The sequence below is a fragment of the Aegilops tauschii genome, chromosome 6 (genome assembly GCF_002575655.3).
Source record: "Aegilops tauschii subsp. strangulata cultivar AL8/78 chromosome 6, Aet v6.0, whole genome shotgun sequence".
Lineage (NCBI taxonomy): Eukaryota > Viridiplantae > Streptophyta > Magnoliopsida > Poales > Poaceae > Aegilops > Aegilops tauschii.
This window is the reverse complement of record NC_053040.3, coordinates 218,209,458-218,237,277: the sequence shown is the minus strand read 5'-3', so window position 1 is coordinate 218,237,277 and position 27,820 is coordinate 218,209,458. Positions and strand designations below refer to the sequence as shown.

At 44.4% G+C, this 27,820-nt stretch overlaps 1 protein-coding gene across 1 annotated transcript; it reads right to left on the bottom strand.

Moving 5' to 3' along the window:
* Positions 1-7,963: 7,963 nt before the first annotated feature.
* Positions 7,964-25,088, bottom strand: LOC109773926 (uncharacterized). Its single transcript, XM_020332653.4, has 7 exons — positions 24,750-25,088; positions 19,841-19,957; positions 19,633-19,731; positions 19,428-19,538; positions 19,033-19,333; positions 9,110-9,249; positions 7,964-8,760 (listed from the first exon to the last, which is right to left on the bottom strand). The coding sequence occupies exons 1-7, from the start codon at positions 24,891-24,893 to the stop codon at positions 8,209-8,211; spliced, it is 1,464 nt and encodes a 487-aa protein (XP_020188242.1). The 5' UTR covers positions 24,894-25,088; the 3' UTR covers positions 7,964-8,208.
* Between the last annotated feature and the right edge of the window lie 2,732 nt (positions 25,089-27,820).

Genomic DNA, 27,820 nt, shown 5'->3' with positions numbered 1-27,820 from the left:
TTTCCCCTGTTGATCTCATTGCAAATGATCTGATCTCATTGCAAATGATCTGTATAGCTTACTCGACTGCGATCTTCAACATTATTGCACACAATTGGTTTCTTCAACTGTGTGCCCTGTAGAGCATAGAATTAATTATCGCACTCGAGTGTGCATCATTACCCTTCTGTGTAACTTTGACCTCATCACCCATGGTTAAACTTATGGTCGAAGTAGTTCCACACACTTCATTTTCCAAAGCTTTTTGCCAATAAACGCCCACGATTTATCCCTCTTCTAGCCGACGCGTGGCTAAACTAGCCGAGCGGGAAGCTTGTGCGGTTGTGCGCGGTAACCTGGACGGTTGCGCGGGAACAGGCTCACCAACGATACATTTGGCGCCTCTTCGAGCCCATGTGTGGTCAAACGAAACGCCTGTGGGGTGCTCAAGCATGCACTGGAATCCTCAGCTATGAACGCGGTGACAAGACGTGACGATTACAGGCCAGTCGACCCCATTTTATTATAGCGTCCATTTAACCCTTGTGTCTCTTCAACCTTTCGATCACGCCCCAGTATTGCAAGAAGCACACCCACCACGACAAATTCTTAGAGGGTATCCTGCGCGGCTCCAATGGCACTCCGAGCGACTGCCGACGATGAGCAGCAGTTCACCATGCATGCCGTGGTGGACACCCACAGAAGGTTCACGAAGCTCTCAGTGGTGTACACCAAAAACCTGGTCTGGGTGGAACACTCCATTCACACCATGGAGTTGTTTCTTGCTAAGGAGAAGTACAAGATGGTCGGGTTCGACCTCAAGTACACCCGCGCTCGTGCGCAATCACGTCCTCGTCTACCACTACTGCCTGGCCACGAGACCTTGCGAGCGTTTCACCAGGTTTGCCAACAGCCCCCAGTACATGTTTGCTACGATGGACATCACCAACAATGTAAAGGTACTCAAGAATTCGGGCATCGCCTGCTAGAATCTTGTCGACATCCAGGGCCAATACAAGATCTGGGGCAGCAAGAAGTATGAGAAGGACTCACTGGTTCACCTCGCCGAGGCCAACATCGATCCCTACTACAGAGACATGAAGGATTCCTGCAACAAGGACAAGTGTGCCTGACACTCGACCTGGATGGAGAAACTCGACAAAGCTCACATTGTGTACGCGGTCAAGGAGGCGTACACGAGCTACGAGATATACAGGCAGATCATTGACATGACGAAGTGCCTCCTTCCCCAAAACGGCCAGGGAACCAACCAGAAGCAGAGCAATGGCAAGCGTCATCACAACAAGAAGTAGATGATTAGATGCTCGAGTCTCCTAGTTGAGTATGCATGTAATTGCTTACTTTGATGTGTGCAAATGTTATGTGTCTAGTCACTTATGTGATTATATGCTTAATTTGGTCATGCAATCATGTTCTCATAAGTATATATGCTGATGTTCTGTAGATGGAGCGTATATATTGTGCATGCAGAGCAAATCACATCGCACACAGACTACACAATGAAACTTGTCGGTGATGATTTCACCAATTGCTCACAATTGTATACCAGCAAGCGTTTGCCCACAATACGCGTCTTGTGAATAGGAATCACCTGCGTTGTTATCGGTCTTCCCACACATTTCTGATTACTGACCTACATCTTGTTAACTTGAACCATTTCTGTTGTGTTGCCTAATCAAAAACAGTTCATCCGAGTGAAATGTATGTCGTATATTCGCACACACCTTGATCTGGCTGACCGTTTTTGTTGTGTTGCCTAATCACAAACAGTTCATCTGAGTGAACTATATGTTGTATATCGCACACACACCTTCAGCTATCTGACCATTTCTGCTATTATGCTCATCGCAAACAGTTCATTCGAGAACTGTATGCCACTCATCGCACACGCATATATAATCTGAATCCTGTTCGATGTCTCCATCGCAAACGTTTTGTATCTTTTTTGACGGTTTAATTACATCATTGTTTGCGATTAATGCACCACACACAGTTTCATTGAAGGATCTTTGATTGTATTGCCGCGTTTGGACCATCCTGCAATAGTGTAAGTAAATAGAAGTGTGATGGCCACCATTATTCATTGTTAGAGCATTGTCCCAAGTGAGGAAACAAAAAAATGGCCAAAGAAAGCCCAGAAAAAAGAGGCCAAAAAGAGCCCACCAAAGAAAAGAAAAATGAGAAATGAGAGAAAAAGAGAGAAGCGGCAATATTACTATCTTTTTCCACACATGTGCTTCAAAGTAGCACAATGTTTTTCATATGGAGTCTCCCATGTAATTACTTTCAAATAACTAGTGGTAATTTTTCATTATAGAACTTGGCTTGTATATTCCGATGATGGGCTTCCTCAAATGCCCGAGGTCTTCTAGAGCAAGCAAATTGGATGCGTACCCACTTAGTTTTTTTTTGAGCTTTCATACACTTATAGCTCCTAGTGCATCTGTTGCATGCCAATCCCTACTCCTTACATTGACATCAATTGATGGGCATCTCCATAGCCCATTGATTAGCCTCGTCGATGTGTGACTTTCTTTTTTTTGTCTTCTCCATAAAATCTTTACCACCATACTCTGTTTCATCCATAGTGCTATATCCATGGCTTGCGCTCATGTATTGCGTGGGGGTTGAAAAACTGAAGCGCGTTAAGAAGTATGAACAATTGCTTGACTGACACCGGGGTAGTGCATGATTTATACTTTGTGTTAAGAAGATGGAGCATGATAAGGCTATATGATTTTGTAGGGATAGCGTTCTTTAGCATTGATATTTTTAAAGGTATGATTGTTTCTTGATATGCCCAAGTATTGATGTCTTTATGTCAAATTATAAACTATTGCTTTGAATCATTCGGATCTAAATGTTCATGCCACAAAAGAAAGATTATATGATCAACATGTTAGGTAGCATTCCATCGAACATTCTGTTTTTACCATTTACCTACTCGAGGACGAGCAGGAATGAAGCTTGGGGATGATTGATACATCTCCAACGTATCTATAATTTTTATTGTTCCATGCTATTATAGTATCAATCTTGAATGTTTTCTATGCAATTATATATTATTTTTTTACTAACCTATTAACCTAGTGCCAAGTGTCTGTTGATGTTTTTTACCCGTTTTTTGTTTGTCAGAAAATCGATACCAAACGAAGTCCAAATGCCATGAAACTTTTAACGATTTTTTTCTGGACATAAGAGACCCTAGAGTGCCCTTTTATATTTGTTTGTTGTTTGGATAAAATACCTAGATCTGAAATTTTGATTTGAAGAGAGTCTTTACATAGCTACTCAATTGTTTAACTACTTGTTGATCTTCACTATTTTTTTGAGTAGTTTGTCATTCACTCTTATACTTCATTTATATCCTAAGAGTGAATTGTTGAATGAGTTGACTATCATAAATATGAATTCTACATGTTACATATGCTTAGTAGTAATTTCACATTAGGTTTATAAAGAAAATCTATTGAAGTTTGACAATCACAATATTGGTCACACAAGCAATTCATGAATGATTAGTATAAGAAAGAGAACTTCACATACAAATATATTATCTTGGACATATGTAATTGTGAATACCCATAATTATTTTCAAACTTGATCAAAAATATATTATCTTGGACATCTGTAATTGTGAATACCCATAATTATTTTTAAACTTGATAGAATAAGTTGAAGTTGGACAAGAAAGACAACATAATGAGTTATGGTTGGGTATATTTGTGTAGAAGTTATATTGTTATGGATCCTCCAACATGTGATGCTTGTTTATAATATTGCTAGGCAAAATTTCTATACTAAGCCAGAATGCTGCTTGTGCATCAAAAATCCTTGAGCCAAGTTTCTTCCATGAGTTTCTATCATACATACCTGTATACGGTATTACCTACCGTTTCAAGTAAATTTGCATGTGTCATCTTTAAAATCTTTAAATAAACATCTGTTTTGTGTGCCCGTACCATTCATGAAGCGACGGGGTGGTCAGTATTTTCCATACTAAGTGGGTTATTCTCATAATGAGTGTTTATTCACTTGTCCTTGCATGAGAGGAGCTGGTAATTGGGATGCCCAATCTCTTAAATAAATAAATTTAAGAAAGATATAATAAAATAAACTCCCCTGGAAACTTGATTGTTTGGAAGGCACCCGTAAATTCGGCTAGCCATGGCTTGTGTTTCTATGCTTGAGGGGGAGTAAATTTTTCATTTCTATATGAGAACTGCCAATAATGTGTTTAGCATGAAAGATATTGAATAACTTATTTGTGACATTGACTGGAAAAGCACACCACTAAAATGTATTTATCTTTGTTTTAAGCAACGAGCTCTGGCACATAAACAAATCCCTACTCCCCTCTGCATGTGCAGGAGATTCAGGGATCAATTTCTATTATCTATAAACTGCTCGTGTTGAATTGAATGTTTGTACACATGTTTCTACTTGATGGGATATTTTTAATAGCCCAAAAAGCCATGTGAAGCAATTTGAGGCTAGATGGCTCAAAGAGGAGACAGTTGGAGAAATTGTGCGAACAGTGTGGGAAAAGCCAAACTAGCGGGTGTTGGTCTGTCACTTGTTGCACATACACGGCCGGTTCAGGCTGATTTACACACTAGGGCCCGAGAGACTCTAAAAGGACCAAAGCAAAGAATTAGTAAATTAAAAAAAGAACAGGAAAAATTGAGGCGGGGACCTATGAATGCGGAATCTCGCTCTCACCAGAAGGAAGTTCTCGTTTTGATTGAGAATTTGTTAGATCAAGAGGAGATTTTTTGGCTACAAAGAGGAAGAGATAATTGGTTGATGCATGGGGATCGTAATACATCTCTTTTTTCATAATGCTGCAACGGCGAGAAAGAAAAGGAATAACATTAAAAAACTTCTTGATGATTCTAGGGTTTGGCAACAAGGAGCAGAGTTAAAGGATCATATCAAGGGCTATTTCTCAAACCTTTTTACCTCTGAAGTGTTGCAACCGAATATGGATGTTCTATCTCTCGTTAGGAAAAAAAGTGTCAGATGAGATGAATCATGCCCTTCTGGCGCCTTATACGGCCGATGATGTCCGTAAAGCTCTTTTTGATACTGGAGATTTAAAGGCCCATGGCCCTGACGGGCTTCATGCTATTTTTTACAAAATATTTTGGCCTATGCTTAGGGATGATCTTGTTCAAGAAGTTTTGCAAGCGGTGAATACGTGCACTATTCCGAAAGGCTGGATGATACTGCGATAGTGATGACCCCGAAGGTTAACTCACCGAATAAGGTAACTCAGTTTAGACCAATTAGCCTTTGTAATGTTGTGTACAAGGTTATTTCCAAAATGGTGGCCGTTCGCTTGAAGGTTTTTCTTCCAGAAATATCAGCCGACACAGAGTGCTTTTGTGCCTTGAAGAATGATTACTGATAATATTTTAGTAGCCTATGAATGTTTTCACAAAAAAAAAGAGGGATGGAAAGGAAGGATCTATGCTATCAAACTAGATATGCATAAGGCTTATGACTGGGATGAGTGGGTTTTCCTGAAGAAGATTATGTTGGAATTAGGCTTCCAAGAGTTGGGTCAATTTTATTATGCAGTGTGTTTCCACTGTTGAATACCGGGTTAGGTTTAATACGGAAGAAACTGAGAGTTTTAAGCCATCCAGAGGATTACGACAAGGAGACCCATTATCTTCCTATTTATTTTTGCTATGTACTGAGGGGGTGACCGCTCTTTTGTCACATGCGGAGGAGAGTGGGAAAATTGAAGGCGTCAAGGTATGCAGGGAGGCTCCATCTATTACGAACCTTCTTTTTGCGGATGACTCATTGATCCTGATGAAGGCAAATGTTCAGAATCCCGAAGCTTTGAAAGTTATTCTGGATTCATATTGTACAACATCTAGGAAGTTGGTCAGTGTTGATATCAAGCATATTTTTCAGTCCCAATATGAAAGTGGAGATTAGGGAGCAACTTTGTACCACTCTCAATATTATGACTGAAGCTCTGAATGATAAATATTTGGGGTTACCAGCTAATGTAGGTATGGACAAATCTGACTGTTTTCAGTATTTGATTGACCGTATCGTCATGAAGATAAGTGGATGGGAAGAACAACTTTTATCCGCGGGAGGGAAGGAAATCCTCCTGAAATCTGTTGTATAAGAGATCCCCACCTATGCGATGTCCAACTTTAAAATTCCCAAAAAAATATGCAAGGGAATCACAGATGTCTCATTTTTTGGTGGGGGACGAGGACAATCAGAAACGGATGCATTGGATGACTTGGTGAAAAATGTGTGTACCCAAAAATCAAGGGGAGTGGGATTCCAGGATATTCATTGTTTCAACCTAGCGATGTTGGCAAAATAAGCATGACGTATTCTTGAGAATCCAGAATCCTTATGTGCGACCGTAGTGGGAGCTAAATATTTCCCAAACGGTGATTTATTGGATACAAAACTAAAGAAGGATCCTCTTTTACTTTGCAAAGTATTATGGCGGGGTTAATTGTCTAAATCACGTTTATATTTGACGTGTTGGAAATGGTCATAATATTGATATTTGGAAAGATGCTCCTAAACTGTGCAAATAGAAAAGCCTAGAGGGAGTAACTTGATCTCAAGGGTATCTGATTTAATTGATCCAGTTACTAGTAATTGGGATGAAAATCTGATTACACAAATGTTGTGGCCAATTGACGCACAGAGGGTTCTTGCAATTCCTTTGCCCCAACATGAGATGTTGGACTTTGTTGCTTGGAGCTATTCAAAGAATGGAATTTTTTTTTGTTCGATCAGCCTACGTAGTGCAATGGGAACACCAACACGGGGAAAAACTGAGAAGAATTGGAGAGATGGGACATATGACTATTAATCCTATTTGGAGCGAGATTTGGAAGTTATATTGTCCTTCGAAGGTAAATTTTTTTATTTGACGAACACTGCATGGCACCCTCCCGTATAGAGTTACTTTAGCAAATAAACACATAAAAGTTACCCAGTTCCTGCTTGTCCCTTTGGATCAGAAGACACAAAGCATATGTTATTTCAATGTGAGAAAGCAAAGGAGGTGTCGAGAGTGCTCGGACTGGATCAAGTCATTAAAAGAGCATGCCACCCTCCCGTGTAGAGTTACTTTAGCAAATAGACATATAAAAGTTACCCCCAGTTCCTGCTTGTCCCTTTGGATCACAAGATACAAAGCATCTGTTATTTCAATGTGAGAAAGCAAAGGAGGTTTGGAGAGTGCTGAGACTGGATCAGGTCATTAAAAGAGCATGGGAGGTTGATTATGCTGGTGAGGCGGTTCTTGAATTTTTTTTCTATGCATGAACGGGAGCTCTCTATCTTGGGTATTTCGAATATTCGTGAGATGATTGCGATTACAACTTGGTACTTATGCTGGTACTTATGGTGGGGGAGGTGAAAATCGGTCCATAAAGATAACCCAAGATGCTAACCAGATCTCTATGGGGATTTGTGCTATTACGTAAACTATGTTATTGCTACGTACCAAAGGCTACTATAAAAAGAGAGTGTTGGATCCAACCTCCAAGGGGTTGATAAAACTTAACGTGGATGCCTCTTTTGATCATGACCTGCTTAGGCGGGTGTTGTGTGGAGGGATGATAAAGGGAAATTCATCATAGAGGGGAATTGAAGAATTGATTGGTGCACGGATGTCCTGACGGCTGAAGCTTTGGCGCTTAGATATGGGCTATCAATGGCTCAAATAGCAGGTTGCAACCGTCTGGTAATTAACTCAGATAACTTGGAGGCCATTGAAAGTTGAAACCATGAATAATAGAGGACGGTTGGCAAGTACAACGGCGGCAGTATTTGACGATTGTTATTTTTTGGCTTGTGATTTTCCCATCACTAGATTCAAGCACTATAATAGGGAAGCCAATAGGATTGCACATGAACTTGCTAAAGTAGCTAAATTTTCTACAACTTTGAACTGGTTTGAGGAGCCTTTGAGCAAAATTGTACCTCTCCTCATAAACGATGTACTTGTTATTGCAAATGAATAAAGATATGTGTTTTTCAAAAAGAAAATACATGCGTACCAGTGCTACTATTGCAGAAGGGCAGCAACCTACCAATTGGAACAGATACACCAGACATAGTACCCGAAGCGGAATCAGTGACTTCTATCAAAACTCCTGAACCTGTAACTTGGTTTGTCAAGAAAAGAATGTTCCTGATTGTAGTTGTAGGTCACCGCAAATGTCTCTGTCTCGAGATCTGCCTTAGGCCTGCTTCCAAGTCTTCCAATGTGATTGTGATCATGGTCTCAGCGTCATTGCAACTGAAATCAAGACGAAGATCCAAGTTTTCACGTGCATTGACAAGCAGTGTGTCTACCAGACCTCCGTTCATCTGTTTAAGCCACTCCTCAGTGGTCTCCCTGGCAATCAGCTCTCCAACGGCACCTCTGGTGCAGCTCCGATGCAGCCTGAACCCGTAAAGCAAACTTGTGTCAGTCAGGCTATTCATCTTCAGAAGCAATATCTCCGCTAATTCTGTCGTGGTGAAATCATCAAAATCAAAGAACATCGTGACCCTCCTACAGAAACCATCGTTCGAGGCAATGACACGCTTCATTTGCTTGCAGTACCCAGCAAATATGACAACTACTTTGCCACTGTCCATTACAGACATTATCTCCTCCAGTGCCTCCAAACCATAATCCTTATCATCCGATTTTTGCGTTGGTATCAACCTGTAAGCTTCATCCACAAACAGAATCCCTCCCTCGGCGTCTTTTATCTGTAAGAATGCAGGCACAATTACAATGACAACGTATTAAGCAGAGAGAAAACACCACTAAACATTATAACACTATGGAGGGGAAAAGCCTATTATATTTAATTCACATATATAACCCATTTCACTGTTAATTAATATACTGAATGTCCTACGAAAACCAAACATAAGAACTGAATACCTAAGCACCAATATTAGGAGAAATAAATACAGAAACTGCTAAAATCACTAGGAATAGCACAAAACAGAATTGAGCTTTCAATACTAATACTTGCAATCAGCAATAGAATTTTGTGCACGTCAATGTAGGTGCAGCAGGGTGTCAAAACTGAAGAGAAAATATCGATAAAACCTTCCGCCTCGTCTTTGGTCCAGTATGCCCCACAAATTCTCCAACAAGATCAGTTCGCTGAACTTCAGTAACTTTGTCAGTAGGGAGAATCCCAATCATATGTAGGAGCTTTCCAAGAATCCGAGCTACCATTGTTTTACCTGCATTAGAGGTTACAATACTATGCAGTGAGTATTGAATATTGATGGCTATGGTGCCTATATCGAAAAGTAAAAGCAACTGCATATCATGTTTTACCTGCATTAGAGGTTACAATATTATGCACTGAGTATTGAAATATTGATGGCTTTGGTGCCTATATCGAAAAGTAAAAGCAACCGCATATCATGTACTCCCTCAGTCCCAAAACAATGACGTGGTTTTACTTCAAATTTGAACTAAAACCACGGTCACTTATTTTGGGACAGAGGCAGTATATAGCCTTGTGTTCCGTATTGGCAAGTGCCAAATGTAACATGGCAGTAAAGGAATGGTCACACTTTTCAGGCCCATGAGCTTCGTGTTTGTCCAAGATTCGGGACAAGTCCTTTTTTAAATTTGCATAGCTATTCTAAATTTGCCCAACCAACCCAATTTATCAAAACATAACATTATCAACATTTCTGGGAACCCATTCTCAAGGATCTCAAAGTTAAGCGTGCTTGGCTTTGAGCAATTTGAGAATGGGTGACTGCCTGGGAAGTTAATTCCGGGTGCGCACGAGTGAGCACAAAGTGTGCAGGAAAAACTAGTGTTGGTCCGTGGGGGCAGTCTAGATCCCAGGTGGTAGCCAGGGGCGTAACACATTATAAGAGCATCTCTAGTAGAATTTTTATCCCTAAATACTGCCAAATCTGTAAAAATTGCACTCTAGCAGATTCCCTATCCCTCTACTTTTTTAAAGTCAACGCGGAAAACACCTTGATCCAAAATATAGGGAAAACACTTCACTGACCCTGTCCTATATTTTTCACTCCCATGGCAGGAGAGAGAATTCCCCCAACCACGGTTACCGGTTGACCCCGCCGCGGCCACACAGCCCCGACGGCCTCGCCAGCGAGGCCATGGGTCCCACCCATGCCCCCGTGGAAACTTTCCATCCACCCCATGCCGGGTCACCATGGCCCGCACCACCCCATTATGGCTCTCGAGCCGGCAGCGCAGCCAGCAAGGAAGCGTGGTGCTTCCCGCCTACGCGGTACTACGCCAAGCTACTGCCACCCTATAGGTTGCAGCCCCCCAGCCTCGTGTCGCACAATGCCGATCTCCCATTTCAGGGGCTTGCGCGCGGCATTGACGCTGCCACTAAGCCTGAAGCGGCCTTCCCCCGATCATGTCCCGGCCGCGCCTCCTACAGTCCCTCGAAGGCCCTCCTTCGCCGACCATTATCACTGGCGAGCTTGGCATGTGCAACGCCTCCGAGGTGTTCGACCGAATGCCCAAAAGGTGAGTATTTATTCCTTTTTTCCTCGATGTTTCGGTATTGTTGCTAATTGATTTTTACATTGCTAGTGCCAATTCTTTCATGAGCATGATGGGCATAGACAACATCGAATTCTCAATGCCAAATTATGAAGTAGAAGAACATGATTATGAAGTACTATGATCATATATTCTGTTCAACATACATGACATCTTGCTATCATAATTGCTCATGACTTGTTCGTTGCCATAGGTGGCTGTCATCCAAGGGATGTACAAGCAAATGTTAAAATCGAAAGGGAAGCCCTTTACCTTTCACCATTATTGGGCATTGCTCAAGAAAAGTCAAAAGTGGGGGAATAGGAATGAAGAAGCTCTACCGAAGAGGGCAAGGTAAAGACATGCTCAAGAAAAGTCAAAAGTGGGGGAATAGGAATGACGAAGCTCTACCGAAGAGGGCAAGGTCAAGACACTCTTCTCCCAAGAATGATGGAGGTGGAGATGAAGTTGGTGAGGGAGATGATGACGGGTGAACCATACTTGATGAGGCCCAAGAGAAAGAAGCACGAGAAGAACAGGTTAAAGACAAGCACGGAAGTTGGTGCCTTGGGGGAGAAACTTGATAGGATAGTAAGAACAAGGAGATGGCGGAGGAGATGATGAGATCAAGGAAGGAGGAGGCGGAGGAGATGATGGAAGCGAAAGAAGCTAGCAAGGTGGCAAGAGGTCAAGGGAAACGAGGAAAGAAAGGCAAGAGCCGAGGAGAGGATGCTTGCCATGGCGGACGGACAGGCCGTCACAGAGGAGCGAAGGCTTGCTCTCGAGGAGTGTAGGGTGAAGGTGAAGGCTAACAGAGAAATAAGCAAATATCACGTTCATGGATACCAATAGCATGGATGGGGGCATACTGGGAGCTTACTCGTCTGCATTATCTTGGCTTCCAAGGTGGTTGGGTGGGCAGTTTCATGGATATTGTGAACTTTGGGGGGAGGGGGGGCAATGAGAGTGTGTGAACTTTGCTTCTCATGTTTGGCAGTGAATGATGATTGATTTATCATGTGCTTTTGGATGATACGTGATCATTGGATGGATTATGTGATATGGTAACGGGTGTGGAGCACCCTATGGTCATCACCATGGAGTTGGCTCCGTCACCAAGGGACACGCGCACCATGTATACTAAGGTGAATTCTATCCTTTATGTGTGTCCACTTCGTTATCTCTTAGATGGTATACTACTTGAACCCCCCTGCATGTATAGGTTTGAGCAGAGCTTCACGCATATCAAGGAGTGCAAGCACAAGGGTACGCCTAGACCATCCGCGAGGGAAGCATGAAAGCGGTGACAGAAGAGGATGGAGCAACAGAAGGCGTGCAAAAGTTGCACTACCGGACTATCCGGTCAAGTGGACCATATTGTCCGGTCGCCGCTGGAGTCGCACACGAGGCTCTCTGGACTGACCAGACTATCCGGTCATGGGGCAGCCTGTCCGGTCCTCCCGACCAGACCGTTCGATAGTGTTGCCTACACGCAACATTTGGGCAAGGCTCGTGTATCTTTCCCTTTTTGCCCCTCACTTGCCCCTTCATGACTTGGACCTATATATACCTCCTTCCCTCCTCCATTTTAGGGTTAGCAACACATATGACCATATCTTGAGAGCCTTGCTCATCTCTATGTCCTCTTGGAGGATCAAGACCTCCATTAGAAGAATCCCAAGGGATTAGCCAAGGTCTCCATCTCTCTAAGATTTGGGGAAGACTATCGCTCAAGACCCTCATATCTCTTAGAGATTGGGGAAGAACTGCCTTAGTTATCTTCACTTTCCTTTGTTGTTGAATGCTTGTGATCCATCACTTTGACTTGAGATTTCAGGATTACTTGTGTGTGGATCTTGTCCAATAGTGTTTTCCTCTTGTGTTTCCCGCAATTCCCTTTTTGGTCTTCGTGTTCGTGATTTCCCCAAATCCACCTCCAATTCGTGAAGATCGGGCCACCATAGTTTGGTCCTATATCATTTGGTATCATGAACAAGGATGCCACGATTTGGAGCCCATCCCCCTTACTTTTATAGCCTTTTTTTATTTTCCTTGCCTAATTTGATAATCCCCAAAAAAATTGCCATTCCCGATTTTGAGTGATTTGTGGTTTCTAGCGAGTTTTTGTTGGATTTGATCCATGGATCCGGTGTTTTGCCGTTTGTTATAGCCTCCTTAGCGTTTCCTGGCCCCATTTTTTTTCTTTTCCCCCACCAATTTCAAGCTTGAAATCATCTATTGTCGCCCAAAAAGTCAAACCATGTCAAGGACTGTCACTCCAACCCCCCCCCCGACCAGACTACCCGGTAGTACAAAAAAATGCCACGGCTGGTTCCATGTTTTGGCCATAACTTCCACATCCAGACTCCGATTTCAGTGTTCTTGGGCTCGCTTTGAAGCTATCGGTGTGCTTTTAATCCTCACATTGGTTTCCACATCTTTTGGCCAAGAAAAATTTGGAGGTACTTCATCGTCAAAGAATATCTCCTCCACCTATCAAGCTTATCTTCGCTGGCTTAGGACCTTGGACGTCTACAACAATACTTGTACCTCTACATCGACAACCAAGCTCGCCTACGACGGCAATCACTCCATACTTTGACACCTTCAATCGGAAGCAAGGCCGGTACCTCTGACTTTGTGAAAGGTAAAGTGTGACGAAGGTATTCATTCCATCACAAACTCTTCCTTGCCATTACACTTGACAGCCCCACCATTCTTTGCGAATACCTTTCAAACCTATTGAGATTAGCTATCCGAGTGTTGTCGGGCCTTGTGAACTCGAGCACCTTAGTGATTGCATAATATCGTGTTATAGTATACTCCTAGCATCTTATTGTGTTACTTGTCTTGCATATTTGGTCGAGGCTCAAGAAAGTGGTGAGACGAAGAGAAGTGCAAAAAAAAAGCGATACAAAAGAAAGAGAAAGAAAGAGCAAGAGTCACAAAATCTTATAAACAAGATCATTTTGAGAAAAAGATAATTGTGCATAAGGAATTAAGAATACTTGAAACAGGAAACGTTACGCTTACATACATAGGTTGGTGCCAAGTTGCGAATCTTGCCCTATCATGAAACCAAGCTAGCATCTCTCCTTGTGCTTGTGCAACACAAGCTTAGTGTCCATTAGGCAATATTATATTGCTCATCCCTACAGTTGCATTAGCCCCATTTATCTCCACGTGTGATTTTCCTTTTGCTTCTGTATCCATCCTTTCGTGAACACTTCCCTGCCATTTTGAGTTCATTGTGATTCTCTTCCAACTTTTACATATCTTGGACTTCAAATTGCTTGATTTCGTCCACTGATCCCTAATGAGCTCCACTGTAAGCCTTTGCGTGTAGGTGTGAGGTTGGACAAGGGCTCATTACCAAGTGCATATTATCAATTGTGAAGTCGCTTGATCCTTCACCAACATCGGAAAGAGGTAACTTTGGTATTGTTTGTTCCCTTCTCTACTCACACCTTGCTCGAGTGCTACTATGGATAGGGAAGGTAATTCACATTCGGTCTACGCCAACAATGACAAGTTTGATGCTGAGATGGACCTTTGGGATGCCAAGATTGGCGCCAAGGTGAACACACAAGTAGAGCTTCTTCAGCAAATGCTCAAGAACCGCAAGTCTTGTTCTTCTTCAAGATCATCTTCAAGAAGGCGTTCAAATGCACATGCATCCAAGCTACCATCTACTTCCAGATCACACCGACACCGACACCATCACTGACAAGAAGCTACGACGCCAACATCAAGGCGACCAACTACAAGCAAGGGAGACCACTCCATCTTCGGGGTCACCACATGTGAGATGGCCAAGCATGGGATATTCCCTTTTGGTCATCATGGTGGCGAATGATGATGATCCACACCTTATGGCCTTCATCCTTAGCGACGGTAATGAGATGGTTGAGCATGACTTTCTCTTCAACCATGGCGGGCATATGGTGATGAGTTGAGACATTTTGGTGCGGAGCACCCTATGGTCATCCGCATAGATACACCACCATCGCCCCAAGCACCAAGTGGACCAATGACGAGAGCATGTAAACGAGCTATCAAGAACAAGTTGTCTTCTCTCATTATTGAGCTTCCCTTCACTTCACGTGAGACATGGATGCTACCTCAAGCGGAGACCTTGTGCACACTTGGGTACCACCAAGATTGTCATGGAGAAGACTTAGCTTCTCCTTCCTCTGAATCAAGTCTTCTTCCTCGGCTCTTTCTTCCTCTCCACGTCTCTGTATCGTGAGTTCGACGATTCCATACCCCAGCCATGGCTAGGGAGTACTACCAGTCGGTAGCAATCTCCATCACAGGATCACCAAGAACTCTGATGGGAGAAGGATCTCTTGAGATCTCCAAGCCTCATCTCCTTAGGATTTGAGATGAACTCTACCCTAGTGCTATTTCCCTTGGATTGTTCTTGTATTCTTGTGAATCTCATGTGTGTTATTCTAGTCGATGTGTGATTTGGACTTGTCATGATTTTCCCTCTTGTGATTTGGTTGTTCTTTCTTTTCCCCCTCCAAGTGTGAAAAGATTAGCCATCTAGGGTTCCACCCTACATCATCTTCGATCAAAGCAAGGTTGATTCACATCGTGGAGTCACTCCACCCTCTCACTTTCTGGCCTATTTTTGTTTCTTTTCACACAATTTCAAAAATTCCCACCAAAAATAGCCCCACCAATTTTTTCATTTTGTTGGTTCTTGTGAGAATTTGTTCATTTGGATCCATGTATTTGTTGTTTGGCAAGTGGATCTGGCCTTCCCCAACCCCCACACCTTTCCCCACCATGAAACCCACCCCCAAAAAATTATCCCCAAAATTTCGAGTTCATCCAGAGCAGTTTTCTCCACGAGTTGACTTGCCCGGAGCATCCGGATCCCATCCCGGACGATCCAGCCAACGCCCAGACAATCTGAAACCTAGTCCAGATCATCCGACTTCAGCCTATCGAGACTAAAAATCCAAAAAAAAAAAACTAAGCCCCACCACCAAGCCTTCCGCATACCTAGCAACCTTTACACCACCATACCTTCCGCAATACCACCCATTTCGCCCACGACAACCTACCCTCCGCTTCATAACCCAATTTTGACCCATTTTATTTGAGATTTTGAGTTGCGGTTTTCCGTTTCCTAATGTGTTTCGGCTAATTAGGGACGCGACGACATCAACATCACCGTCATTCATCATCGCCTACGAACCCGTCATCGACAACGACCACTTCACCCTTTGACACCATGACCGTAAGCAAGGATAGCAACTTCTCCGACCTCGACGAAGGTAGTGTTGACGTAGGTATCAATTCCGTCATCATCTCACCTTCCCTTGCCATTGCATTGTTAGCCCCGAGCCTTTTGTGTCACTTGCCCGTTGAGACTAGCCATTTGAGTATTGTCGGGCCAAGTTACTTCTGCACTGTAGTGATACATACTACGCATAGTTGCAATTGTGTGCATCAATCTTGTTATCATCTCTTGTGTCATAAGTTACTCCCGTGCATACATAATTGCTACATCGGCTCGTGCATCAAGCATCTTGGCAAGGAAGCATAAAAAACGAGAGAAAAGCTTTTAAGCATACTTGGGATAGAAAACATGTTTCGTTCTTGTAGGTTGGTGCACAAGGACATATCTTGCCCATTTGAGCAATCATGCTAGCGTCTCTCTCGCGTTGTGCAACATGAACTTTTCCGTGGAAACACACTTTGTGCATTCCTTGGTTGCACATCTGTGTGTGTTCCCATGTACCACTCATGGCTATTGATCTATTTGCTTTACTTGCAATTTGTGAATCCTCTTCAACATTTTGCATATCTTGACTAAAACTTGCTTGAATTTTGTGCCAATTATCCTAACCGAGCTCCTCGACAAACTTTACTTTGTAGGTGTGAGAAACAAGTCTGGTACCAATTCCACTATTATAGCATTCACATTGAGTGATACTCAATACATTCTCAACCTTGGGAAAGGTAATTGGGTATTGTTCTCTCATTTCCTACTAACCTTTGCTCGAGTCTTGTCATGGATAGGCCAAGCGCATCGAACCCGGTCTTCGACTACAACGAAGACGCGAACAACTCCATCACCAAAACTGATCACTTAGGCCTCCAATGAGTGATGCATGATTCCATTGGTGTCTTGAACGACCGCATCAATGGTCTCGCCAATGTCATCCCAATCTGAAGCGCGGACAAGGGAGTACCTCGACGCCAAGATTACAACTCAAATGGATGAACTTCGAGCATTGATGGTCAACTGCAAGTCTTCATCATCTTCGTCCTCATCAAGGAGAAGACGCTCAAGTCACCAATCTTTGGAGCCCCCATCCAATGCAAGTTCCATACCGCCTCGTGCTTGTCTTCGAGACCAACGCACGATCAACAAGCTTCGCCTCCAATCCGCGGTAATGGATTACAAGACCGCATCTTAGAGCGTGAGCGACGCCGTCATGAAGAACAAGATGCCCTTAAACAACAAATGCGCCAAGAAGAATAAGACACCCTTCGCCAAGAAAACGAAGCACAATGAGCACTCCGTGACGCTCAATTCTAACACCAAGAGCGCCAAAGAAGAGAACGAGAGGCGCAAGATGATGAACAAGCCCGACGTGAGGAACGACATGAATTGAGGTGAATGGCACATACTCCTCATCCTCGTGGCACACATTATACTGAGCACAATGACGACACTTGTTGGGTGAATCACCACATGAATGATGGCTATTGTGCTCACGCTAACCACCTTTGTGTTTCAAACTGTTGGTTCCGTTTGCTCATTTGAAGGAATCACAAGGTGGTGTCGCCATGAGACATCTTGCCCACGAGAAGATATACACTATGCTTGCCAACAAGTTCTTCGGGAACCTTCCTAAGGTGAATTCTTTCCCTTTGAGCCATCTTGATATGAGCATGAGGAATGGGCTACACTTTCATTGTTGTTTCCTTCTTGTTGTTTGCATATATACATGTCATGGATTGAGGAGCGACATTCGAGAGTGGCCATATAGACCGTGAAGATGATGAGTACATGGTGTTTGACAAGTTCCACTCTTGCATCGACTCTGGTCTCTCTCTTTTCTCTTTCCCATAGTGATTTGGACTTTGATCAGAGGTCGGGTCTTTTGTGTGTGTGTGTGGGGGGGGGGGGGGGGGGGGGTGGCTCCATCGCAAAGGGACACGTGCATCACGCATACTAAGGTTAATTATAACCTTTATGTGTGTCTAATTGGTTCTCTCTTGGATGATATACTTGACCCTCCCTCGTACATGTATAGGTTTGAGCGGAGCTTCACGCGTATCAAGGAGTGGAAGCACAAGGGTACGCCTAAACCATCCGCGAGGGAAGCATGGAAGCGGTGACGGAAGAAGACGGAGCAACGAAAGAAGGTGTGCAAAAGTAGCACTACCTATCCGGTCAGGCGGACCAAACTGTCCGATCGCCGCTCGAGTCGCACCCGAGGCTCTTTGGACTGACCATACTGTCCGGTCAAAGGGTCTGATCGACCAAATTGTCCGGTCCTCCCAACCGGACTGTCTGGTGGTGTTGCCTGCGCGCAGAATTTGTGCAAGGCCCATGTACCTTTCCCTTGTTGCCACCACTTACCCCTTCATGCCTTGGACCTATATATACCTCCTCCATTTTAGGGTTAGCAAAGCATATGAATAGATCTTAAGAGAGCTTTGCTCATCTTTATCTCATCTTGGAGGATCAAGACCTCCATTAGGAGAAGAATCCCAAGGGATTAACCAAGGCCTCCATCTCTTTTAGAGATTTGGGGAAGACCATCTCTCTAAGACCCCCCCCCCCCCCACACACACACACACTCTTAGAGATTGGGGAAGAACTACCCTAGTTATCTTTACTTTCCATTGTTGTTGAATGCTTGTGATGCACCACTTTGACTTGAGATTTGAGGAGTACTTGTGTGTGGATCTTCTCCGATAGTGTTCTCCTCGTGTTTTCCCCCAATTTCGCCTTGTGCTCTTCGTGTTATTCGTGATCTCCCTCCAAATCCACCTCCAATTCCTTTAGATCGGGACACACCATAGGTTGGTCCTATATCAGTAACGAACTACTTCGGATCATGTCGTGCATCTTGGATGCTATGTTGTGTTTGAGTTTGAATTTGAAAATTTCAAAGTTATGGCATTGCAATATCATTGAATTGTGTGGGGTAGAAAATAAGAGTTTGAATATGATGTGAAATTGGACTTGTAATGGAGTGAATCATAAAGAGAAGAGAAATGGAGGAAAGAAATATAGGGATTGCAGCTTTGGAGAATCTGCTAGACTAGACTGGAGCACCCTGGAATCTCTGAAAACTTTTAGGGATTGACCCAAAAATGGTTTTAGGGTGTCCCATTTTAGGAATTCTACTAGAGGTGCTCTAACAATGAATTCCATAATGATAAATCATGCTGAGAACTGAAAAGGATTTTTGTAATAGAAAAAGGGTAGCTTCTGTGTGGATCACCACCTGTTCCTGGATTGCCCAGAAATGCCATGTGGGGAGCTCTTCTGGTAGCAATCCCTAAGCCCATAGCCCGGCGCTTTTCATCAAAAAGCATTCCCCTGGCCCATCGACGTAATTGCATTTTCAGCTCTTGCAACCCCACGATTTGTGATATTGCTTCTTCAAACTCCGCCATTGACCGTTGTTCATGACATGTCATGAGGGCTTTTTGTTTTCTTTGTTCCTCCATATGGCGAGTGAGGAGCTGGAGCAGCATCTCATTGCCAGCTCCTCCTGGGATATGATTTAAGGGGATTTTGCCTTCCTGGGGGCAACATGTGATAGAACAACGTTTACTATTTCTGATACAGTTGTACAGAAAGCAATTGAACCATCATTAGGGAACCAACTGTACGTACATCATCTTTAGCATTGCAATCTGCATTATAGCTTAGCAACAAATTGACGGTGCTGCAATCTCCAGTTTGAAGTGCATGCCAGACAGCTAAATGCAATGGTGACATGCCATTCTGCAACAATATGAATTACACATATTAAGTGTGTGAATTTAGTCAACTCAGGTGGCCTAAAAGAGAAAATAGAAAGTAAATGGATAGATCTTACATTTGCTTTGGCTCCTGTATGTACACCACGTTCAAGGAGCAATTTTGCTGATTCATAAGAACTATTTTTTACTGCCATATGCAGGGGTGTCTCTCCGTACTGAAGAGCAACGGAATTGGTAGTTTATATGCTAATCTCAAATCATAGAAGGAAAGAAAACTGGGCGGAGGAGCTAATAAGGTACTAGCAAATGTGGTACTTTAGTTACCATGTTCTTTGCCTCCACCTCAACCCTATCTGAACCTTGCCCTTGCCAATCAAGAAGGAATTTCACTATCTCAGTATTATTGTATCCAGCTGCGACATGAAGTGGTGTTTGGCACATCTGCATCGTACATAAAAAAAAGTAAGATACGCAGTTTGTGGACAACATTACCCATGGCTAATTCAAAGGAATAGACAAAGAACGTATAGCCACGGTTGTCTGGGATCTAGTCAAATTCCATGCAATTAAGCTGTCATTCACCCGCTCATATTCACGTTCTCAAAATCAGACTTTCCTTCCTATTCTAGAATGTCACAATTGGGTTATACATGATGTTAGCTCTAGGTATAGGATCATGTCAAGTAAATATTTTTGTAAAAGCGTTCTATTTGGCCACAGTGGGAGATATGTCATTGTAGAAAATGGTCATTGTAAATTTTATCATATGCTCTTTTCTGAAAGGCAAGCAGAAAAGGACTGCAATAAGGTTTCCTACCAAGATTTGCACATGACAACATCCTATTGACCGGCAAGAAGAGCAATAAGGAAATACAAATGACATGAAATAGACAAGCATATCAAGACAATTGGTCGAATTGGGAGATAAAATTATCGCTGAGGTATAGTGTTGACAATGACGTAATAAAATCTTTACTCCTATAAAAGAACCAGTTCGTGCTGATGGTCCGTCTGCCTCTTCGCCGAGAAGGAATAAAGAAACGTGCAGCGGCAAGAGTCTAAACGCTGCCCTCCCACTCAGGCACGTGAAGGTTTACATGTGCTTTGATCGAAGGGAATATTACCTAACATATTTTGCTGCCAAGCGCCTGCTAGCACCGGCCATTCTTCCACAATCATCTCGCGTCGTCCATCCCATTGCCTCCTCATGGCCTCCCCCAATCCCTCTATCCTGCCGCCTCTCTCCTTCAATCCCAATCCCCGGCCAGCTCCAATCCCACTTCAAAATTCAAATTAGAGAAACTGCAACCCCTTGCTGCGCCCGCCCGATTTCTCCCCGGCTTCGTCATCCATTTTCCTCTATTTCTCCTCCGCTCTCCGCACGTTCAGTTTCCCCTGCCATGCTCGCTCGCTGTCGCCAGTGTTGCATGCAGTGAGGCCATACCCACTGCCTGAGTCACTCGCTCGTCGCTGCCGGGATTGTGTGGAGGCCACATACCCTGCCGGCACGCTTGTTCGCCATCGCCAGACAGCTTGGAGGTCGCATAAACTGCTGGGGACCTCGCTCAAGAACTTCAGCGCGGCCTCACGAGCACAGTGCAACGCTGCGTCAAGGAGCAAGCAGACCGTTCGTCGTGCTCTGCGCCTCTCCTTTCTCTTCCATCCGAGCACATCGTCGCCTCTTCAGATTTGCACTCTATTTACGTCTCCACAAGGTACACCATGTCAGTTCTGAATTAGTTGGATTATAGCTTAGTGAACTGCAGTTCATGTTTGAACTTGAATATATGGACGAGACGGAAATCTTGGATTCTAAATTACGTCCACCATGTTTGGACTTCCTTGATGTTTTTGCCTAATCACTTCAGAAATCCTTAAGTAATAAGATTCAATTATACAACAATGATCTGCTGAAGGTGTTCAGTGATGAATATTTTCCCTTCAGGGATAACAAAGTAAAAAAAGAATCATGTATGTGAATTCTTGCTGTTAAGTGGAGATTCCTGCCCAAAGAGCGCAACAGTCGAACCGTCTATAAACTACTCTTGCAGCCCAATAGAAATCAATTTATATACTAGGGTCAGTCATCTAAAATTGCTTTCCATGGACATGTTTGAAGTTCACACAGACAACTTTCAGAGAAGCAACTTGGATACTTGCTTTAATGTTCATTTTTGGAAATAACAGCAACCTGAATGACCATGACAGTCCCTTAATGTGAGGTGATCATTGCTTTCACTTGACTGATGTGTTATTTGCTCATTTTTTGTGTTCATACTGAAGTTAGTTGGTGGCTTGTTTGCACGATAGTTCAACTTACGAGAAAGTATAGTCAATGTAATTATTGTCAAAGCCGCTTCATACTTCAGACATTTACATGTTCACAACAATTATGCCTTCTAGATACGAGGTAAAAACTACGAGTAGTTTCATCGTATACATGTATGCAGTGATGGTCTCAGATCTTATGCTGGGTGTTTCATATCATCACAAAGAAGCCGACCAAGTTACTCAGTTCCTTGTTGGACTTCAAACTGGCTAAATTTCGCATTGTAGGGCTATACTATTTCTGAATTTTAGGGTGGTAGCAATAAGGGCGAGGTCCATGATCATGACACAGAGATGGGAAAGCGTGGGGAATGCAGGCAGCGGGAAGGTGTTGCGTTGTGGTTACCAGCTGTAGGGACGAGTATGTCATTAGCCATTTGAATATTGGCATAGGTGAGGATGATATAATTTTTCTTTATCAATAGTCATATTTTACATATTCAGATCAACATGTAAATATTCCAGCACCTAGTATCCTACAGAACTATAGCCTAAAGTGTTTGTGCTTGATCTAAGTCAGCTGGTATTTTTCAAGAAGGTGTTTCTCACCAAGGAAGGTAGTTATAATAAGCATTGGCATCAACACAAGAAATAAATTTAAGATAACCGAGATTTGCTAAAAAAAACAGCCAGAAGATTCCAATCTTACTAAGCATAGAGTTCCTGGCTGGACAAAAAATATATTAATTTTACTGTTCTGCTGAGTAGAAGGCAGTAGGTGTCTGGTTTTAGTCCAAGCTTAATCTAATGTAAGAAGAGGGTGAACATTTGTTCCATTAAGTAGTAATCTAATGATATATATACAACAAAGGTTGCCTGCCGAGAGCATTGCCTCCAGTGGCTTGCTGTGCGTTGAGTATTTGTTTGCAAGATGTAACATAATCCAAGGCACCTATCTAATAAAGGGGTGAATCGTGTGTATAATCTGTGTACAACAGTATATATGTGTAAATGTTTCAGATTGTATAACATCGCCATTGATTTTCTTTTTAATTAAACAACGCTTGCCGGAGATGACAAATCAAAGAGATCACACCCCAGTGGTAGAGGCGAGTAGAGTGGAGGTGTGCAGTGCACAACGGGCAAAGCAGAGGCTGAAAGTTTGTCTGATTTCTTGTGCTTGGGTATGAGCTGTTCTGTAGTAAAGGAAGATACTCTGCCTTTTTACATTGGTACTCCAATGTAAAAAATTAAAATAGTGAGGGAGGCACTCTGCCTTTTTATATGGAAGATACTCTGCTTTGTGGCAAGAGGAGATATCGTGTTACCTCTGCCCCTTTTTTGGGATTATTTACTTTTTAAAGGTAGGGCTAACGACCTAAATAGCAATAACTTAATTTTCATTCAGAAGTTGCTTATCACACATATCCCTTTACAGTATATCCAAGTTTAATAACAAGATTACAATCTTTGTTAGTTTTTTGTGACGTAACTTCGTGATAGCGCGTTTCTCTTGTTGAGAACCATATGCTCCATCAGACGATTGGTTTTAAGAAAGCATAAAAGAACATTGATGTGCAATCTTTCATTGGTTATGCAGTGGACAATAAAGACTTGATTGTGTACCGCCACTCTATTTTGTGCATCATATCTGGTAATGTTCTCCTTGTTTCTTCTTCTTGTTTCTTTTTTTTTTTTGCTCCTTTTCTTTGTTTGTTCAGCAAAGGACATATTAGAAGCTAGATTAGGACATGGACGGAAAGTATAAAAGTAAAGAAATAGTGGCAAATAAACGAAAGAAGACATTTGAGTGATGGTTGTTTTCTGAAAATTGTCATGATTATCTGTCCTTGCAGTTGTAGTGCCTCAGTTAAAGTTTGTTTATTCATGCTTTCTTACTTCTATCTTGCATCCAAGACCTAAAATACATATGTTTGTAATTCTTTTTGTTTCTTCTTGAAATGCATACGTCTTTTCATCTCAATTTTATTATATGAGCAACATTGTTATGATGACACCTCTATTTTTATTCATCTGTGGCAACGCATGGGCATCTAACTAGTACTCTCTCCGTCCCAAAATAAGTGACTCAACTTTGTACTAGTCAACTTTGTACTAATAGTACAAAGTTGAGTCACTTATTTGGGGACGGAGAGAGTACATGATAAGACCCATTCCTAATTTTGTTGTAAACTAAACCAGACTCGTGCAAATATCAAGGCTCTTGTACGAGGGCACAGGACAGGATATCCAAACATACTCAGTTTTCTCCGAGAGTAAAATCTAGCCAGTTCACCAAAGCAATGCCATAATTTACATGGGAAAGCGACCCGTCTTAAATGGTAACAGGCCATCTAGAAAAGGGATCGAAGCCAAGACAAATAGACAATTAAAGGAACAAAATAATGAAGAAAATCCAATATTCAATCAAACGAATCAAGGGGGATTTTTTGGAAGGAAGCAGGACAGCACACTCCAAGGAAACAGAAATGGCAACAAGAAAAATCTAACACGGCAGGAATAGAAAATTCAAAATTCGGCACCAGGGAACAAGCAAAATTCAGAACCATCGTAGTTGCGCTTTCTTGGTTCCGGAAAGGAACTCGTATCCCTACACAAAAAAAATGGAAGAAATAGACAGCAAAGAAGCACATTAACTACACGAAGAGGAGCAAATAAACACGGTGGCGATGCAGTTCAAGTGCAATGTGCAGAGAGTCACGGCCGAAGATTCCGAATAGCCAACGCGGGGATGAAATCCAAGAACGAGCTCAAGAAAATCAAGCCTCGGCCATACAATCTGACTAAAACCACATATTTACACCGACAAACGCTGCTTTTCTAACGAATCTCGTATGCTCAATCCACACTGCATGTGTCAAGAACGCCAGGAACGAGCAAAGATCGTGCGTCTGAAGCTGAAGAAAGGCAAGGAGGGAACGCAAGTAACAGGAAGCGCACGGACCACAGGATTCTTGTCGTTGAGGAGGGCAGGGTTCTCCTGCAGCTTCCTCTGGACGGCCGCCACGTCGCCAGCGCGCACGAGGCCGTGGATGTTCTCGGACTTGGGCGGCGTCGCCCGTCCGTTCTGGCTACCCGGCCCCGGCATCTGTTGCCGCCTTCGCTCCACTGCCCTAACCTATGGCCCCTCGGCGTGTGTGTGCGAGCGTGCGCGCTCCTCTAGCTGCGTGTGGTGTGAGGAGGAACCGCCGAGGAAGAATGGGAGGGGAAGGACGGACGGTGACCAATCCATCCGCTGCTCCTGCCCTCGGGATTGGAATGACAATTGTCCCGGTCCTCGTCCGGTAGCCTCTCAGGGAGGTAAATGATCCAATAAAGAAGTAAAATGGGGTAAAAGATTCAATTTCTCCTTTTTTATAGTTTGATTGATTTGATGATTTGGTGTTTTGTGAAACCACCAACCCTCCCTCCAACCTTCTATTCGTGCCCGACCCCCTCTCTCCCACATTCTTCCTCCTCAACCGCCTCCTCCCACCTTCCCTCCGCCTTTCTCTGTCGGTGCCGCCAGGGTCTCATGCCTCCGATGCTAGGGGGCACGCCGCCACGTAACCCCGTTGCCCCGGCGACCCACCTCCTTGCAACGCGAGGCGGGCGGTTCCCCCACGCCCAATGACCTCCCACCGCCCATCGCCGCCAAGTCCCTACCCCGGCGACCTCCCACCGCCCATCGCCGCCAAGTCCCTACCCCGGCGACCTCCCATCGCCCATCGCCACCAAGTCCCTACCCCGGCGACCTCCCACCGCAGCGGTGCCTCATCCCCGACTCGTCTGCCTCCAATGTCGCCGCACCCGCGATAGGGATTCTGAGATCCCCGAAACCCGCGGCCAACCGGCAACGGATTGGTGTTTCTCCGCCACCCTGCGCCCAGCCGGCTACGGATCCAGGCACCCCCTTCCAGCAGGCAACGGATCCGAGCTCCTCGTGCTACCCCCCCCCCCCATCCCTCGTTGTTCATCTCCGTCGAGCCGCAGGATCCGGCGAGACCTCGCGCCCGTTCGAGTGTTGCGGCTCTGGTGGAGCGACGCCAGGTACAGGGCGGCACGGGCTGGCTCCCCACATCAGACCTCCTGTGCAGCTACCGCCCCGCTCCCTCCCCTACTCGAGTACTCCGACGAGTACCCAGTAGCTCCACCAGCGGCGCTCCTCCAATTAGCATCGATCTGGTGCCCCTGTGATGCGGAGCATCCTCACCATGTCAAGAGTCCGTTCGACAAGTGACACGTGCGACATCTACTTCACATACATAAAGGTTAATCATCTCCTTTACACGTGTTCACTTGACCCCTTCGAGAATGGTATACTACTTGACATCCCTCTCGTGTATATGCATAGGTATTGCCGGAGCTTCATTGACGACGAGGAGGAGTTCAAGTGCAAGAGAACATCTACACCATCGAAAAAGGGAGACGGAGGAGGAAGAGGGACCCCAAGACACGAAACACCGGAGGCCTCGGAGCGTCCCGGGTGCCCGGCCTCCTATGCCACGGGTGCCCGGACCACGGCGCCAAAGGGCGCGGCCCCTCTGTCCACCCCGGGTGCCCGCACCCCAACCACCGGGTACCCGCACCCCTGGGTGCCCACGCCCCGACCACCGGGTACCCGACCCCCCTCCCAGGCGCCACCCCGGGTGCCCGGCCCTCAACCCTGGGTGCCCGGTCTTCTACTCCCCGACGACCCCGGGTGCCTGGTCTCTTTACCCCAGGTGCCCGGACCCCTCCGGTTGTGCCTGCGTGTACTTAGGGTCAAATGACCCTTTTACCCTCGTTTTCCTCTTATTTCGTCCCTAGCCTATAAACTCTTCCCCTAGCTCATTAGAGAGGATAGCAAAGTATATGTGAGATATTGAGAGAGCTTTGCTCATCTTCCTCCTCTTGGAGATCATGACCTCCTAAGGGAGAAGATCCTCTTGTGGATATCAAGGCCTCCTCTTGGAGAAGGATCCCCATCATAGGATCAACATCAAGACCTCTTTCCTCATAGGATTGGGATGAACTAGTTACCTCTTGTATCTTCTTGTGTTGGATTTGGACCCTTGTATCTCTCTTTGTGTGATTGGATCAAGTCAATTTGAGTGTTCCTCTTGTTTTCCCCCTTTGTGTTCTTCTTGTTCTTGGGGATTCCCCCCCCCCCCCAATTCGTGAAAGATCTCCATCCAGGGTTTCACCCTACAACATCTTGGTATCATGAGCCACGTTGATCACGAAATTGGAGCCCCCTTCTTGTTTTATAGCCTAATTTTGTTGTGTTCTTCCCCAATTTCGAAAATTCCCCACCAAAAATAGCCCCAATTGTTTTTTGTGATTTGTTGGTTTGATGAGGTTTTGTTGGATTTGATCCACGGATTTGCTTGGTTTCAAGTGGATCTAGCCTTTCCCCCATCCATCTCCACCTTTCCCTCCACGAAATCCACCAATTTCTTCCATTTTTCCACAAATTCCGCCCAATTCCGTGACCCCCGGGCACCCGGACCTCAAACCCCGGGCACCCGGACCCCTCGCCCATCCCCGCTGACCACCCCGGGTGCCCGCACCCCTTACCCCCGGGCCACTTCTTCCGCCCAACCCCGCTGACCCCCCCGGGTGCCCGCACCTCCGACCCCCGGGCACCCGCACCCTCCCGAATCAGCCCACCAACAAAAAACGTTTCGGCCACAACTTTTGCTCCTGAAGTCCTATTTTAACGTTCTTTAGCTCGTTGAGTAGCTATTGACATCCCACATCCATCTAGATAGGTTCCAACATCATTTGACTCCATCAAAATTCTGGCATTTTCGCATCTTTGCCTAGGCCATCCACCGTATCATCCGCAAAACCACCATAGCTTTCCGCAACCTAACCCATTTTGATCCATATAGCATTTGTGGTTGCTTGAGTGGTGACTTGAGTCTCCTAAGGTGTTTTCGCTACTTAGGGACGGTTGCTTCATCATCAACCACCACCACCACTTCCGCATTGCTAACTCCGGAATCACCTACGTATTCCGCTACCACCATTTGACATTTTCCTTCGAGGTTT